Source organism: Acanthaster planci, unplaced genomic scaffold (genome assembly GCF_054643075.1).
Source record: "Acanthaster planci isolate LZ-2023a unplaced genomic scaffold, COTS_SCS Contig2, whole genome shotgun sequence".
In the NCBI taxonomy this organism is placed as follows: domain Eukaryota; kingdom Metazoa; phylum Echinodermata; class Asteroidea; order Valvatida; family Acanthasteridae; genus Acanthaster; species Acanthaster planci.
The window spans coordinates 117,382-135,833 of NW_028257626.1; the positions used below are offsets into that span (position 1 = coordinate 117,382).

General features: G+C 41.3%; 1 protein-coding gene across 1 annotated transcript in view; it reads left to right on the forward strand.

Moving 5' to 3' along the window:
• LOC110978393 (uncharacterized) overlaps window positions 1-18,452 on the forward strand; it is a 22,299-nt gene continuing 3,847 nt past the window's right edge. Inside the window, exons 1-17 of the mRNA XM_022233361.2 lie at window positions 1-462; window positions 4,967-5,047; window positions 6,588-6,715; window positions 7,390-7,498; window positions 7,858-7,998; window positions 8,560-8,655; window positions 9,085-9,183; window positions 9,415-9,493; window positions 10,264-10,358; window positions 11,932-12,045; window positions 14,060-14,116; window positions 14,869-14,982; window positions 15,374-15,547; window positions 15,914-15,989; window positions 16,493-16,599; window positions 17,036-17,191; window positions 18,177-18,437. Coding sequence (XP_022089053.2) covers window positions 364-462; window positions 4,967-5,047; window positions 6,588-6,715; window positions 7,390-7,498; window positions 7,858-7,998; window positions 8,560-8,655; window positions 9,085-9,183; window positions 9,415-9,493; window positions 10,264-10,358; window positions 11,932-12,045; window positions 14,060-14,116; window positions 14,869-14,982; window positions 15,374-15,547; window positions 15,914-15,989; window positions 16,493-16,599; window positions 17,036-17,191; window positions 18,177-18,437 — 1,986 coding nt within the window. The 5' untranslated portion in view covers window positions 1-363. The remainder of the gene's footprint in view (window positions 463-4,966; window positions 5,048-6,587; window positions 6,716-7,389; window positions 7,499-7,857; window positions 7,999-8,559; window positions 8,656-9,084; window positions 9,184-9,414; window positions 9,494-10,263; window positions 10,359-11,931; window positions 12,046-14,059; window positions 14,117-14,868; window positions 14,983-15,373; window positions 15,548-15,913; window positions 15,990-16,492; window positions 16,600-17,035; window positions 17,192-18,176; window positions 18,438-18,452) is intronic.

Below are 18,452 nucleotides of genomic sequence, written 5' to 3' on the forward strand. Positions count from 1 at the left end.
TAGAACTAATGCAGTCAATGGACTCGGAGGAGGCAACAGAGACGCGAGATCGCGAGATTGAGAGACGGCTTAATAATTTATAACGGTACAACAGTGTAACACTGATCACCATTCACCACTGTCAAAATCATTTGTAGAGGCATTTATTTACTCTTTACCTCGAAGGGACAGCACATTATGGGTATGCTGGAAATCGGATATGCTTGGACATTTCCGGACTTCTCTGCTCCGATCGACATGTTCGAAGTTGACTAGCGACAAGTGAAGTCAAGCGTCATCACATTTGTACGATAAGGCAGTAACAGAGCAGAGCCTACACTTGTTACTACTTGCTTGAAGTTTCCAAGCTCTGCTGCACTGAAAATGCTGAAAATGCCACGCCAAACCGGTGCCTTTCCGCCAGTTAACAACCTCCTTCAGAAGAAATGGAATGCCAAAGCTTACAAGCAACATTTAGAAAAGGTGCGTATGAACACCTTACCCCATGGCCTAGCGCCTGTGATGTGGGGTCCGGCGATTGTGGGAGCGGGGCGGGCGTCGGACCCAACAGTTTGGGGCGGGGGGTATGAACACCTAGGGCTTGGCTCAAATCTTATGAGACTGGTCTGAAATATTGTTTTTGACAAAATGCCTCGATAGTTTCCCTTGAGACATGTTATCACTTTCTTCCAGCTAACAAAGCACTGCACAAGGAGAACATAAGTGATATCCGTGTATGGAATCCTTATACATGTAGGCCAAGGTTAATTTATGATTTCTGTAAATTAGTTGTATTCTTTCTAAAGTTTTTACTTTTTTTCCAAAAAGAACATAATATTTAGGCCTACAAAATGAGGGGTAGACCTGTTTCATCCATCCCTGCCAAAGTTATGACACATTTCCCTCTAAAGTTCATGGAGTTGGTGAAAAATTCAGGTAAATCTGAATATGTGGTTGCAGTTTGACAGTCCCCTCCTTTCGATTTCACAGTTTACCGTGAGTCATGTCAGTGATGTGATTTCTTAGGATGGGGGAGGGAGCTGGGGGCTATCAGTGCCCCCTTGAGGAAATGTGTCCACCCCAAGTTCCCCCTCTCAGGAACTTGATCCTAGTCATGCTTACAAATGCACTGTGCCCTAGCCACCATACAAATTCCACTTTCTGCCTCACTCTTCTCTGCTGCTGTTGAATACAAATAAATTATCAATAAAGCTCGCGTCTTGAAATCCACATCAGTTGACACCTTTTGTGGAGGGATGGATTTACAATTCTGCACTATGATTGCTGTTCAGGTTAAAAAAGAGTATTTCTGAATGCAGCATGGTTGGTGAACCCGAAGCTGACAGAATTATCACTGAATAATGGTCCGTCTGGTTACGTGCAAATTATAGTTCAAACGTTATTTTACGGAGTTGCCATTGTGTAAAATCTGTGAAATCATGCAGCAACATTTGATTGACAAACCAATGTTTGCTGTCTATAGTCATGTCTCATGGAAAGGGCTTAGAGGATTCAAATTGAAAGAAAAAGAACTCAAGTTGAAATGATGAATCCATTGTAGCAGAAAAAGTAGCCCTCTCCCTGCCTGTGGGCAAATTGAAAAAAAATGAAGTAGTGGGGGGGGAATTTAAAGCAACCAAATAAAAAAGCTGAGAAGTAAAATATATGCTACAAGTTCCCCCCTGCCACGTCTGAATGGACAAATTGGAAAAGTTGTTGTGAGGGAATTCAGAGTGGGTGTGTGTGTGTTTTGGAGGGGAGATTTTTAACGCAGAATATTTGACAGCCCTTTTGAGTTGCTATTTTGTTAGCTACAGTAGCACTGGTGATTTTCCCTCACTTTTTCATGTGTACATGTATATGTAATTAACCAATTAATGGAATGCTTTCTAAAATGCATGGTCTTCTGTGACCCTAGCACCCTACCACCTGTATGTACATGTATCTGACATTTTTTTAAATGCACAGTGACGCTCCCTTTCAAAGGGTTTCTTGATCAAATATTCAAATCAGTGCAGCTGCCCTTTCCGTCATATCAACCAATCACAACAATTGATCATGCTGGGAAGCCTCTCTGTTAGGATTGAATGTGCTGAAATTTCCCGGGTAGGAATCACTTCCCAACTCACAGTCATTTATCATTTCAGGTTTTTCTGTGTATTTGTTGACCATTACATGTGCATACATGTATGTCCGTAGCCTCCTGTAATAGCTAATTTATGTCTCACGGAGGCTGTGTTTGAGTGTGTGACTTGTGTTAACAAGTATAGTCATGAGTGAACGGATGACAGTATATCTGGATAGTTACCGTGAAAAGCTCAACTTGAGCATCACCCAGAACCTGGCTTAGTGAGAGTACCTGTATGCTCTTGATTGTACTAGGAGTACAATGTATACTTTTGCGTCACATGGTTATTTTAAGATGACAGAAAGGTAACCATTGACCATCGCATCATATAGTCCGCCTGCATGGGCAACATTTTCCTGCTTTCACCACCCTAAGTAGCTTATCAAGAGTAGCACACACAGATATGACCAGAGAGTCATCATACATATGCAGAAAAGGTGCATTTAATCTCAGACCTTATAGGTATATGCATGTTTTCAAAAGAAGGACACAATGAAACCATCCAATAATCCGATTAGGCTCTAACCTTTTGAGTAGCAAGTGGGTTCTTATTCCAGTAAATCAGTAGTCTTGGGCCAAGACGGCAGAACTCGATGGCAGACTTGATTGAGCATATGCCACGTGTGCCGATTTCTGTTGCGCCCTCTCGTGACCTGTTTCACCAATCAACAGCTCGTTCTACTGCATATGCTCGATCGAGTCCGTTATTGAGTTCTGCCGTCTTGGCCCAAGACTAGTAAAGCAGCTGCAGAAAGCAGCTGGCACTAGGAAGCCAAAATCTGTTATCACTTCAAAGATGCATCAAATGAACGTTTTTTTGGCGCGGGTTGGCCTTAACTGTAGAACAAAATGCATTAGAAAGAAAACCAAAAAGTTTGATGACCTCCAGATACAGGTAGATTTCTTACTTCGCTATTTCAGTACCTACATGTACATTGTGCATGTGAAAATAAGGTTACAAAAGAAAAGAGTACACCAAATAGAAATAAAATTTTATAAATCAAATTTTAAAAGCATTTTATAAGCAAACAAGGGCATGAGAATCAAAAGTTAACTTGAAGACTTGTTTTGTTAACATTCAGTTACAAGCTTTATTAAGAGATTTTATACATGTCGCACAATCCAAGCCTCAGCCTTGCTCAGTTAAAAGAAGAGATGGAGTCCGTTATTTTTGTGCAGTTTATGTACCAGTGTGTGCCTTTAGCTTGCATAATCCTTTTGTCCTTACTTGGTCCTCCAGATGTTCAGTGATCATTTGCCTGGATTTTTTTGTTTGTTATCTTAAAAGCAAAGCAAGGTCCCTTCAAAGTACTTTTTTCAGTTTGTTTTTCAGAGTAAGTTGAAGAATGAACTCAGGATTAGTGGCTTGCTATAAGGCCCCGTGGACAATCTGCTTTAAGCCCTTCTCAGGCTAATTGTAAATTTTTGTGTTTGTTAAATTACCATGATCATACATTTATCGAAGGTGATTAACTAGAAGCTGAAATGAAAGATAGCAAAATGAAGTTCACAAGATATTCTGTACTTGCATTTGTACCTTGCACTTGGGTTTTTATTGGTTGAAGTACATGCATATCTGTAAATTTTGCATTTTTTATCCATCCATTTTGCTGTGGTTGCACATTGGAGAAGAAAGTTTGGTTGACATTTTACAACCACATATTTTACAGTGACATCCCTTCCCTCTCAGTGACTGCCATTATAAGTATGTACAGTGTATGTACTTGCTTCCTGATAGCAAAAAAGATCAAAGAAATACTGACTGGAAGTTTACACAGTATAACATTTCCACTAAGTATTACAGAAAATTGAAATAAAACAGGAGCTGGATATTATATGTAGTTTGGTAAAAGAAAACAGATTGTGTTAAAGAACAAATTGTTAAAAAGATGAAGCGTGCACACAATTTATGTGTTTGAATAATGATCTTACATGATCTTAGGTTAAAATTAGAGTTTGGAACATATTTTTAAAATTACCGGTAGGGGTTCATGTTTATGTGCACTTGCACAGTTATATGCATGCACAACAATAATGCGCAATGGCTAAACCTATCAAGTGATGTGGATTAAGTTGAAGATAAGGACAAAACAATTTACCGGTAGTGAGTGTTCATCAACATGGAGGGTTTTATATGGACAGTTTCAAAGGACAAACTTTTCTATTTCTTTGAGTTGCTGTCCTGCCATTAATTTCCTTGATTGAATATCATACATGTGTTCTAGGAGAATATCAGACAACAAAAAAGTCCAGTAAGTAAAAAATCTGGCGCGCAGACATTTGAAATGCACACCGTGTTTTGGCGTAACCTGCTGGTTGTCAGGGTTACCCCATTGTGCATGGGCTGCTGAGGTGTGTGTACTTAGGCTTCCATGCAGTATTTCCATTGACAATACACAACAGGGTCACTGGAACTGACTCAATGGTACTTATCCCGGATGAAGAGTTCTTGGTGCTATTTGAACTGGCAAGGTTTACTTTATAACAGATTGAAGGTTCCAATTCAAACATAAAGTTAATTGGCTACATGTACTTGCCTGTGCTTTCTCTGTGCCCATGGCTCTGTATACCAGTTAGGTTTGAGCAGATGTTTACTGTTAATATTAACCATAGAAAAGAATGAAATTTTGTTTGCTTGCATGTTTAAATTAAAACATAAATCTGTTACGTACAAAGGACTTTTTCTGTAAAACAAATTATATATTTTTTTAAATTGGAGGTTCTAGCATGTATGTTTCAGAATCAGTATGTGTTAGAATGTTAATTCTCACTGAAGAACGTTGATCATGTGATCATCGATTGTTGAAGAATTTTTTTCTTCTTTCATTCAGATTGATTTCTTTGTCTTTAATTCCGTAGAGGAAATCTGTGAAGACAAGCCTGAATACCAAGACGCCTAAATCCTACCTGCATCTACAACTGAACCTCAAGAAAATCCAGGTATTAAACCCAAAGAATAACCTAACCTACGTTTGAGGATAAAGTCTGAAACTATTTGGGCTCTCGACTCCAACCTAACCTCGGGTTCCTCCTCGGTCCAGAGTTCACACAAAGTGACCTAAAGGCTAAGGGAACAGATCCATTTTGGTGGAAATATACTGCCAATTATGATGACTGTGATGCTCTCTGCCAATTAGACAACACACAACAACAAGGACACCTGACAATTAGATTGCCGGTAACCTCAACAACAATGGGATTTATTCAGACATTCAATGAATAATTAATTGATTGAGTGATTCAGGATAATTCGTATTGGGTATTAAAGCTTTATTACAACCTGTATTGCTTTGCTTGGTCTTGAGGAGAGGCTATTAGCAATACATAGCTAATATCGCACTGCGTCGCGCCAATCAGCAACGCACTGACTAATGTTGCCTCATGCAACTCCTACATGCAATGCACAAAACAATGTCGCATCGCATGAACACTATCAGCAATGCACGTCCAACGTTGCCAACACAAGACCAATTACCAACACTGGACCGCAGTAGCACTACACATCTCAATGTCGCACTGCCTAACGCATTGCTTAGCCCAGTGTCACTATAACAATATGGCCCGCATGCACTAAGCACCATGGCACCGCGGGCCCAGCCCAAATCTACTATAATGCACCCGCAAGTGAACGGCTGGACTGTACAACCTGTGTAATGCTACACGGAGACGGTCTGCCCTCGCCTAGCATATAGCAGCATACACAACGCCCATAGCAACACACGTACGCCACAGTGAGAGCACCAAGAACTTACGTCTACATGTACACAGCTTCGCTGAATTAGCTGAATCTTAACAAAAAGCAAGCTCCGCCCAGTTACGCGCTTGCCTTGATCACACGCAAACCATCCTGTGTACGTCACAGGATATGTACACACCACACTAGTCCTCATTATTACGCACAACAAAAGTTAGTGAAGTTCGTACACTTTCCACTACAGTGTTAAATAAATATATTATTTGATTTATTGCTATGCAAGGAGAAAGTACACCCATCTCTAATTATCAACCAGACACATACATCTGTGTTTGTTAAAAAGTATTTTTTTTAAGAGAAAACAATGTTGGATATGTTTAAAATATTTACAGTGAAATTTAACTCAGATCTTCACAAATTGTGTCAGTTTCGTCACCCATTTGTGCAAACTCTGTGGCAATCGTGTTGAAAAGAAATCTTGCTTAGCCATTTTCAGGTGGTCACTCCTCATCTGTTGGTACACATGTGTAAGCAGAAATGAAATTTTATTCGCACTGTTTAATATAGTTAAAGTTGGAACCATTGATTCCGTAAATGATAACTTTCAGTTTTTAGTGGCAATTTATTGGCCCAAAGTATATACAAAGTCAGAGATTACAGTGTACATGTACATGTGCAGTTTTTGCCACATCATGAACCATTGTATACTGGGATTAAAAGGGAGGCTAAAAAACTAGAAATTGTTGGTTCTTAATTGAGCAAAACTGGAATTTTTCTCACCCACAGCTGGAGGAGCAGAGGCAAGAGGCAATTGACCAGGAGAACCGCATCCTTCTGGCTAAACTGACCAAGGTCATCCGTTCAGCAGGACAGCTGGACAACTGGAATGAAGACTATGATGAGCTGCCCAAAAGGTGAGAGATTGATTTTGATTGCACCCAGAGACACCCAAATAACTTAAATTTACATATGCATATTTTTAGACATACCAAAGAAGTTTGGACATAAACAGCTCCAGTAAAGCAGTTGCAGCTTTCAATTGGATTTTCACCTTAATCGTCACTAGTGAATTTGGAGATTCAAGATCATTCTACATTGGCCTAAAAGTGAGCCAGTTCATAGGCTAATTTGTGACCCATTCTTTGCACTGTGTTATTTCTCCAACTCTTGTCCATGATGATTTGGGACTGATCTCAGTTGCATCATTGATGAGCCCACTCAAGCCCCCCATGTCCCTTCCATCCTTCCAAGCAGTTATGTGAGATCTGTATCCATTAGCCAGTAGAGACAGAACTGAAATCAAACTAAGTTGGCCTTAGAGTAGAATATATCATGTACTTGTAAATTGTACATGTAGACCAAGTTGATTTTAATGAGTCAACTTTGGACTAACTTCAGAGTTGATGATTGACAGAGTTGAGTTGGACCAAGTTGGTGAGAATTGAGTTGGTGAGAATTGAGTTGACTTGAAGAAGTTTCACAGTGATTTCTGAGGTTGAAGAGTGTTTTGTTTTATTACATTATGTAACACAGAGACTTCTAGACTCAATTATGTGGAACATTTGTCTCTTTGATTTGCTGTGAACAGTTTGAACAGGCCTCACATGCTAAGAGAGCAAGAGAGAATAGCTGCTGAAAATGACAAGATATCCAAACGACTCCTCAGCGTCACGGCAGAATACAATGTTGACCAATGGGTGAGCTAGAAGTCATCTTCACTTCTGCCATGATTTGCAGTTTAGAGCAGATAGTTCTTTGTGCATTTCAAGTCTTCAAACTAACCTGAAAAGTATGAGAAACTTTTCAAGCCAAACAAGGGCTCTTCCTTCAGTAGCAGGTACCAAAAAAGGTGTACATATGTCAAAGTAACGTTCCACAATCCACATGCATGACTCGCATTGTGTGTGCCTGATTTTCATCTTGATGTGTGCAAAAGTGTACCGGGCATTCCATGTGGATGCCCACGTAAATGCCCACTTATATTTTGCATATAAATGTATATAGATTTCTGTGCTATGAGTGCACTCTGATTGCAAGTTTGTTCATGGTTTGATAGGAGGATGATTACTTGCTTCATGAGTACTATCTGACACTGAAGGCCCAAGAGACTAAAAGCTTTGAGGTTGAAACGAGGGGCTTTGAAGAAGATGAGCCCCATTTCTACAACAGGGATCAGGAGGTTGCCACCGCCAATGGAGTAAGTCCATCTTGCAAAATCCATGCATAAGATATGGATTGTGCTATATATGTAACTTATATGAATTAGAGAAGTGTGTATGGCTGATATGCACAAGTTAGGTACAACAATTGGGTGAGTTAATTTTCAATTGAATATGCACAAAACCATTTACATCTTTTTATCACGAGAGAAACCGTGACCCCGCATTCCAAAACCAGGCTGAACTAGGTGATTTTGATGTACAGGTATCACTTTTCCTCTTCTCTGCTGTTATTCTTTCGTGCAAAGTGATCCATGGTGAACTGTTTTTCTGCAGAAAGTTTTAGTAGTAATGGACAGTGAAAGTTGTGGCATTTGCATTGCTCATGTGCGTATCAATATCATTTTTCCAAATACTGGCTTGCAAATCTTCAGCCTGATTTTGGAATGGTGGGTCACAAAATGCACTTGAGCTGGATTGAATACAGTTACATTTAATTGTTCCAGCCAGTTTTCGAACACAGGTTACTGTTGCCTTGACTGCCCAGGCACAGGGATCTATGTTATGAATTACATGTGCTCGATATTTACTCCTGGCAGTCTGTTCACCAGTCCGAGCCTGGGCAGACAGAGACCGAGGAGCAGGTCGATCAAGTCAGCATCAGCCCATCGGGTACAAGCAAGAACAAGACAGTGGTAGGCGCTCTAAAAATGGACTTTCTATCCAAACATTGCATATTGCATCCTGTGAAGCCTCAATTGAGATTTTTGCAATCCCATTCAAAGAATTTAATCACACACGTATACTTTTTACTATATGACATCGTTCAAAAGGTCTTGTTTCAAAGATTTCTGTTACATACATTTCTCAATTTCAAAAAACCTACCACTAATACTTTTGTTTTGTGTGAAATTGCCACTTTTAATGGTATTTGTGTTGTTATTCCATCTTCTAAAATGTATTTGTTCCCATAACAAGTACTTTCAGTGTGCATTGCCTCCTACGTTTCCTCACATTTAGGCCATATTTTAAACACATCCTCTGATTTACTTTGATTTGCTGCTGTTCATGATGTGAATTCTTGTGGGTATTAATGCTCGTTTTTTCTCTTTTCCTCTCTTCAGGTGAACAAGAAAGCTCCCACCATCTTCCGGAGGCCAAAGCCCCAGCCCAAGCTGCCCCTGCTGGGACACAGTAGGAAGAAAGAGGAAGAGAAGAGAAAGGTGGGAGACAGTTGCACCGGCCAATCAGAGTGATGCAGTGGCTCTGCTTTCCTTGGCCCATTTCCTGATTCACTGGTTTTCTTGTCCCTTAATGCATGGGTTGTACCCAGACTATTGTCATATTCATATTATACCATTATATTTAAATACTGTAATATTTCATACCCTTGTGGACAGTTCTAATAAAGATTTTCATTCAAGCTTATTTCAAATTGTTCTTTCTGGGAACAGAGAGAAGCGGCAAGTAAACCAGCTCCATATGATGACAAGGAAGATGCTGCTAGGCTCTTCAAAGCTACCAAGGGAATGAGTAAGTTGTTTCATCAGTGGACTAGAAGAGAAGTTTGACAATTTCTACTGCATTGATTACTGGGGAAGTATTTTATATTGGATTACAACAAGGACATGACAGAAATCACAGTAAGGCTTAAGTGAAGGAAAAGTTCTAAGCCCCATGACATCCCACCATGGCCTTTGACCCCCAAGCCTTGACTCTAACTGTCCCAGATCCTTCAAAGTCCATGGGATATTTTGGAGTATTTTATAGGACCGGGGAAATGCGCAGTGTGTACGTACACAGCCCAGTTGCTATTACATTGTTTGGGACTCAATGCTCTTCAGAGATATGTACAAAGAATGTGCCATTGGATGTCTGCAAAGTGGCAAGGTTGGAAGATTCGGGAAGGGAAATGCCTAGGGATTCAGAGTTACAGTTACCTGAGGGTTAGAAAAAGCAGGGCTGTTGACTTTAGGAAAGTATTTATATATCTGACCCTTTATACACTATGTACAATTGTAAAATACCCAAGAATAAAATTAACCATTCAGTTGTAAAAAACAACAAAAGTACCCATGAATTTTTTAATTTATCAACATATGGTACAGTTCCACATCAATTTGAAGGCTTCTTAGAAGAAAAAAATAATCAAGTTGTCAACAATCAGCAGCACCCTTCTGTCCCTTTTTATGTACATTTCATGAAATGGAAGCTCACAAAATAGGGAATGCTTTTCTCAATGATCACTTACATTGCATTAATTACTTAAAACAATCATTGCTTTTTTTCCTGTTTACCCCCAGCCAAAGCTGAGACGGCTTTCATCCATACCCTGGCCAGGAGGACCTACAGCCAGAGGCAACAGACCAAAGAGATATTTGAAAAGCACTATGAACTGGTAAGACTATGAGGCTTACGCTGTGTCTGAAACGGGTATTGCTTACAACTATGGCTAGTCACCTACAAAATCCATGCAGTAGCCACAGAAGTTGATGCATGATTTTGATGTGTCGCAGCTCAAGCCTTGAAGACTTGTGACTCATTCCATTATTTCTCGGAATACACCTGCATATAAATTAAATCTTGAAATTGATATCTTGTCTCTAACTCTTTCCCTAAGGAAAACACAAAGCTGTACTGCATGCAGTTCTCATTTTTTAGAAACTTTGAACAAAGTCTACCCCTACGTCTCAGATTTATTTTCTTGTCTTTCCTTGATGTAGTCTCAGGTCTTTAGAGATGATGGTGGTGCTCACAGAGGTTATCAATATGCATCTGTAAAATGTGATAAATTTCAGCTAATAAAACTAGAAATGTCCCTAGTTGTGATTAATTTGTGTAGAATTCGCTTTAATTTCCTTTGCTACCAAACAGGTTGTTTTGTGGACTGAACCCCTTTGCACAGTTTCAGAAGGTTCCTAACTTCCGTTCTTTCTGGAAATCTGTTTCCTTAAATGGAAGAAGGAATAAACAGATCAATTTATTTTGGGACTTTAGCAATTAGGATACAGGCTCAACCCCACTAACTCCCTAGAGGTTGTGCGCAAAGTTACATGAAATATTTGAGGATTGAAGTGACTGTTAGGGAAATAAAATGAAACACTGTAGGGTTTCTACATGACTGTTTTGTCACATTCAGTACAAAGAATGCATTGTTATATTTGCATCAGGGAGATATTAATTTATATTGGGAATTTTTACCCTCACTGAAGTATGTTTATAAAAACTGTATAGTGTGTGTTGTCTGAGGGCTTGTGAAGAAAAATCACAAGCTAAGTTCGGTGGGATTCGACCCCAAGACTACTTGCTTATTATTGGAGATGCACCACTTGACTGCTTGGGTTGGCTTGCCATTTTTAGTCAGATCAGCAGCGGATACCACACTGAACATTTTGAAGGGAATGTGAAGGGCAGAAACACCCATTGTCAAATTAATGTGCCATTGGTTAAATACTGTATAGCGTTGTGCTATTGGAGAATTCCCAGCACTCTGCTGCAAAATGGGGGTAGCGTGAAGCTGGGAATTCACTGTTTGGCCCAGAATATGACACGGCAACAATTCCACTTGTAGGAAGTTAGTGCAGTTTTCAAGTCCCTAAAGTCCATTTCAAGTGTGTCTCGAGTTAAGTCAAAACTGTATCACTTTTCAGTTCAGAATGACCATGAGATGCTTTTGTAATCAACAAAGGCATGGCTTCGACAAAGTTCATTTGAATAGCTTGCGAAGACTGGGGGTTCAGTGATGCAATTTTTACTTATGATGGACTTGACTATAGTCCTATCCAATCCAGTATTGTCCTCTAAAGAGGGTAGGTGGCACCCATTTCTGATACAGACCTCCAGGCCCGGCGGTCTTGAGCTAATGTCGCAGCATTCCTTAGTGACGTTAGATTCAGACCTCTAGGACTATAAGGAATGATTATTTTTCCATGAGTTTGTAATGATTAAAACTTTACTCGTGTTTTGGTCAGGACCTTGAGGTAGAGCTGATTGAAGTCCTTGGAGATGAGTGGACGGACATCATCAGCATCCTCCTGGCCAAGCGAGAAATGATTGATGCTACTGCACTGCGACAGGCACTTAAGGTAAAATGGCAAGTGTGTGTGTGTCGGCCTCCACTATTAGGGGAAGTTTCTTTGTTGGAAAAGTCGGGACTGCATACTTGGATGTTTCTATTGTGGACAAGTTGTTGAACAACAGAGGCTGACGAGGTGCATGATAGACTAAACATTGTCATACCTTTGTCTTGAATACTGTCTGTTCAGTGGCCCAGAACGATTACAACAGGGCAATATTTCCGCATATCACACTCGCTGTGAGACAACTCATTCTGCCTATAGCATGTGCAGGAGACAGGAGAGTTTGGGAAGTTTGAGAGTGACCGCTGTTGCTCGTTTAGTCAGTTACCCATGATACATTTTGTGTATAGTTTACCAGGGCATTTAATCAATGGTTGCATTCGTATAACAGACTCATTCTCGTCCCCGCAGCATATTAGGTAATGAAAGGACCACTAAGGAGACATGACATGTGAACTTGTACTCACTGGTACCTGCCCTACTTTCACATTAAGGTTTAAGCAATTAACCCTTACCCCCAGGGTGCTATAAAATTATTGAAATCAGAGGATTCAGGACTGTTAGGGATAGGAAATGAGGGGACAGTACCTTCGCAGACGATATCATTTATGTCTGTTTATTATACAGTTTGACAGTAGGCCTAGCATCTCCTGAACTTCTGAAATTCAGAACTTGTTTCTTTGGGCAAATTCCTGAGCCTCGACATAATGAAGACACGTATGACAAAACCATTGCGGACTGCTGTGATGTGGCATATGATGTTTGAACACCCTCGGGTAGACAAAGAGCCCTCGGTTTCGCCTTGGGGTGCTGTGCGTCCCTCGGGTTATATCCCGCATCACAGTGCTCAACAGTTGTTTAATTGATGATCGCACAGAAAATATGAGGCTGTTCAAAAAGGCATAGAATATGAACAAAAGAGGAGCAAAACTGTGTGAAAGGCAGAGTCTCCTCTACCTGTTCTTCAATCCTGTGCTTAGGTGGAATTTCAGGCTATTCATTGTGAAAGACAGCAATAGGTGGAAAGGCTTGCGGTAGCACCATGTGAAGGAACATATCTCTTATGAGTATGTGTGGTTCTGAAAAGAACCAGGAGTATACTCATAAGAGATGTATTCCTTCGCATGGTGCTACCGCAAGCCTTTCCACCTGTTCCTGTGCTAAGGCTTGAAATTTTGCCGGTGTCAGTCAGTTTTTGAATCTGCTAGTTTGGTATTTCTAAAAGTCTAGGTCATTCAAGAACAAAGCACACATGCAAGTCGGTGGATGACAGTGCTGATAGCGCAAACGTTGTGTATGCATACTGTTCAGAAATGAACACTCATGTGCTTCGTTTTGGGCATGTGCTGTTGGAATACGAAGTTGGCTCATTGCAGCTTGATGAGGCAAACAGTCTGCAGACCAGAAGGGTATTTTAATGTAAAGCAACTTAACACAACATGAAGTGAGCTCATCCATTGGTTTGTTCACACCTTGCATGAGTTTAAAGTTTAAAGTTCAAGCTTGCTTGATACTGAGATGGACAAAAAATTTGTTACATGAAACATTTAATAGATGAGCTTTGAAACTTGGTAAAGGTGGTTAATTAAATGAAATGTCAAGTACCCTGTGGTTCTTTTCAGAACAAGACCTACATGTACTCACAAAAGAGATACCCTTGCATTGTGCCTCCGTAAACCTTTTACTTAAAACATTTAATATTTTTTCAACTGAGACTTGTCTGGTTGCAGTGGATTTCATTCATCCCAAAGGATGGTCATTGAGCACTCCAAGAATAACATGAAATTTCTATCTCAAGCTAACCAGGGCACCCCATTTTGTTGACAAATGACAACCTGCTTGAGCTGTGCAGTATTCAACAAGTCGAGTCACTTCTGTTGATTGTGGGTATAACATCCTACTCTTTGTCTGTTGTATTTGATCATGTAATAGCTCTGAAAGCATCCCTTCATTCAGTATCCCATACCTTTTAATAAACTGTGGAAAGTTGAAGTTCATTGTGGTTCTGGTGTCTTGACAGGGAGAGTTGCCTTTGACAGACACTGTGATGGGACTTCTGTGCACAAGAAATAATGCAGTAAGTTACACTAGACTGAAAGATTAATGATGTTTTTCTTAACCCCTTTGCGCCGGGACACGGCTAGAGCCGCCATAAAAATTGAGATCCTCAGCCCACTTTTCAGCTATTATTCTCGGCCCCCGCTCGAGTGAACGAGGTGAAAGAAGGCAGACCCTGGCTCTTGTATATATGGTAATTGGTCTTTGTGCGTAGCCCAGAAATGAAAAGACCGAATTTGCATCATAATCACCAGCTTCACAAAAGTCCCTACTTTGAAAAGAGGCAACGGGAATGTGGAAGCGTGAGTAGAGCTGCATGCCACTGAACAATCAGCCTTTTCACCGTGTAATTCAAAGCGTACAGAGCATGCAGGGCCACAAACCGATAATTTGCAGTTTGGCAGGTGGCCTTCCTGGCCAAGTGAGGCTGGAATTCTTGGAGTCGGCTTTCAGAAAAAAAATTCCCGTCCTCAAGGGGTTAAAATACATTTTTGAATCATTTCTTGGTGGTAAAATGGAAATTTGCCAAACAAACGTTTTACAGTTTGTGCTGGAGAACACGAAATAATTTAAAATGATTATCATTTAAAATGACAGTGTATACGTTCATCATGCACATTTCAGGTAGGTGTGTTTTTATGATAGAATATATGCATTTCATAGCAGGCAGACAAATGCAAGAAGTGTCTTTGAGTGGAGATAATTTCCAGTGGCAACACATACACGAGAGTGGCTTCCTCATTAGTTTCATTTTTTTTTCTACTTCTGCAGGCAATCAGTGTTATCAAGAAGGCATATGCCAAGGAGTACGGCACCCAACTCGCTGATGACATCAAGAGCGAGACCAAAGGCCAGCTAAGACATCTCTTCCTTGCCGTAGCCAAGGTATACCTCAGTGAGCTGTGATCTCCTTGGACCGCACCCCCCTGGCTGGTATAGAAAAGAGAAGCTGGGCTACCTAAGAAAGACTGCATTTAAGTGGAAATGGGTTGTGCGCACTTTGCGCCATGTGCACTTGAAACTGTGCCTGCGTGGGAGGGAGAAGGCGGGGTCCTAGGAGGGATGACCTCTTGAATTTGCTCCTCGTTGAAAAGTCAGCGCAACTGGCCACTGACCATGTGGCATGTGTCCATAGGCTAGCCACTTTTAGCCTAGGGTGATTTGCAAGGGACTAGTATCCTTCAGAGTATTTTCTGAACCCCCAACGCTGCTCCAACCTCTCTGGCTTTGAGGTGGGCCTCTTTGATTTCTTCCTCTTTCTCAATGCCGTTGATAGGGCACTCGCATGGAGGGCAGTGAGATTGACCCCGACCGAGCCAAGCAGGATGCTGAGATCTTGAACACTGAGTCTGAGGAGGAGAGATGGAAAGCTGACACTGGCAAACTAGCAGAGCTGCTGCGAATCGCTAGCTTCTCCCAGATCAGAGAGGTCTTGGAACAGTATGAGCAGGTGGGTCTTCCTAGCCCGTTTCACTTTGGACAGGGCAACTGTTTGGCATTGTAGCAGTGTAGTTGTGTTTTTTGGAGTGTCAACTTTGACACAGAACCTTTGCTGGAGTTCATTTGAGTTTTGGGGAATTGACTTGAGACTGGATGACTTTTGACAGACTTGTGATGATTTAACCTCAGTGGTGTTGTTTATAACTGCCCTGTTGAGACAAGAATGGTCTCAGGGAACTAGAGAATTCACATCACTGAAGCAGCGTACAGTTACGTGTGAAATGTGTACGTGATTCAATTGGAATTTTGAAAAAGGATTTCTATTCTATTCTTTGGTTTCTTGTACACTCTGTTTCATTGGCTTAAATAATGACAGCTGTATGGAAGGAGAGTTATGGATGAGATACAGCAGCAACTGGGAGGGGACTACAGGGATGCTCTGCAAGCAATGGGTGAGTCTCTCAGATCATGCTGTCAGGCAGAGGGGGGGGACAGCTGTTTGGGTTCAGATAGCCGTCGCACTGCAGTGCTACAAGAGCTGTATCTCTTTCTTTATTTCAGTCAGTTGCATACTGGTATTCAGGTTGAAAGGTTTCAATCTTATATGAGTTTTATGTGACACAAGTGCTGTGTGGTGAGTGTGATCTCATTGTCGTAAAAAGTGAAAATCTCAAATATGGTCACTGAAAGGTGAACAGACATTAATAGACCTTTTGAAGCTCGTGCTCAGTTATAATTCCTTTCTCATGGCATGGAACCATTAAAAAAATGAAGTGCAATCCCTCTGTTCCAACTTCCAAGATATTTACCAGAAAGTGACATCAGGATACTTTTGCACTGTCAAACCCGCCCCCCACTGGTGTTACAGTAGTCACTCTAGTGACTCTACCAATGACTTCATTGAAGGGTCAACACGTTGCTGTAGAAAGAGGTGTATTCTTTGATCTGTCCATAGTGAAGTGCCTGTACCACTGTGCCATGTACATGGCCGAGCGGTTCCGCATCAGTCTGGTGAGGCAGAACAGTCCCAGTTTGATCAGGCTCGTCATCACCAGATCAGAGGTGAGCTTATCTACCTCCTGCCCCTATGGCTTGTGTCTGCATAAACTTAAACTGGAGACTTGTTACTATGAATGAGGGCAAGCAGCTGGTCGTTAGCATCAGAAACATATTTCACATTTTTTTATATTTTTCACTGTGAACATCTCCTTCATGTATACTCCAGCTGGCCAAATGCTTATATGAAACATAAAGTGCCTCAACCAAGAGAGCCAACTACAGTCTGATCATACTGTTTCAAGTTCTTGTGTTTTAGTTTTTTCCTGAGGTTTATAGCTCAGATCTAGTCAAATTGCTGTTGTTGAAGTGTGCTGGATAACATTTGATTGTGCTTCGCAGAATTTGGTATTGTGTATTTGCATTTTCTAAGGAATAACTTTTAAATGATATTCAGCTTTGGGGAATTCTTAGAATTCAAAAAAAGAATTTTCCTCACTAGATTGACATGCCACAAATCAGGAAGGCATACCGGCAGCGATATGGGGAGACCCTGATGGACGCCATCTCAAGTATCTGCCAGGAGCCGTACAAGAAGGCGCTGATCAACATGGTGCTGGTGCACGGGTGCCCAGCCAATCAGCAGGATCAGCAGGAGGTAAGGTGGTGGTCCCATTGGATCTTTTGTTACATTGGATCTTTTGTGGTCTTTTGTTACAAAGCCCAGTTCCTTTTGTCTGATTTCAGAGACCCCGGCTACGCATATAGAGAAAACGTGTCCATTACCGGAAACCCCGGCAGCAAGTGGTTAAGCCAAAACAATGCAAGCCTAAATTGGTACTTGTATATCATTATCATTTATAAGCTGAACACCAAAGAGCCCCCAAATTTTCAAAACCTGTGTTTTCTTTGTGGCAGTTTTCTAAAGATGGCCTCCATTCTAAGCTGTATTGTCTGTTTACTTACCAGGGTAATTAAATTATTTGGTGTTTAACCACTTCGCGCTGGGGTACCCGGTACTGGAGACGTTAGGTTTGTACACATAGCTGGGGTTCCTGAAATCGGACAAAGGAGCTGGACCTTGTAACAGAAGACTGTACTCGGAACAAAAGACTGGGCTGCTGGGAATTGCAGACATTTTTTTCAGTTGTCACTAGCGGAGGTAATCCGTCATTGTTTCAAAACAGTATACCACTGTTTGTGGCATTCAGTGCAAGCGGATTATGACCGGGGACAAAAGTGCTCCGGCGATAAGTGATACAGTACCGCTGCACGCTAATCTGGCTGCATTTGAAAAGACGCCAGCAGCGTACTGGGCCAGTTTCGGGCACAAAAGAAAATTCTGCAATGCCGCGCAATCTGGGCTCTCTTTACAAGGTGGCAGGCCTGGCTGAAATACTTGGGTGTCAATAGATGTTGCTTGTCAGATTAGAGTAGTACCGGACAGTCATTTGTGTGGGAGTAAATGTTCAGTAAATGAAGTTATGAATTTTTGAAAAATTTTGAAAACAGAAAATCTTGAAAATCCCCCAGGAACTTGTCATGCAACTTCAATTTAGATCCAGCAGCGTATGGTTAATATCTCTTTCCTCAAAGCATCTGTCCCAAATGATTGGACAATTTGTTTTTCTTTTTTGGGGCAGGGTGAGACCAGAGGTGCCTTCAGTGCCACCAAGGTGCCCAGCCTCCCAAAGGTAACATCCCCAGCCAACAAGACCAAGCCAGTACGACGTCCCTCACCCAATAAAACAGCCACACTCAGCCCCACCAACCCCCTGGTGAAGAGTGTCAAGGCAGCACAGCAACAGCAACAGCCACCTGCCAAGGAGTCTATTTTAGTCTCTAGGAGGCCGGGCGCAGTCCCCAAGAAGACGGTGACTGTAGTTGACCCAAGAGCCAAACAGGTTGGTTTAAGTTGT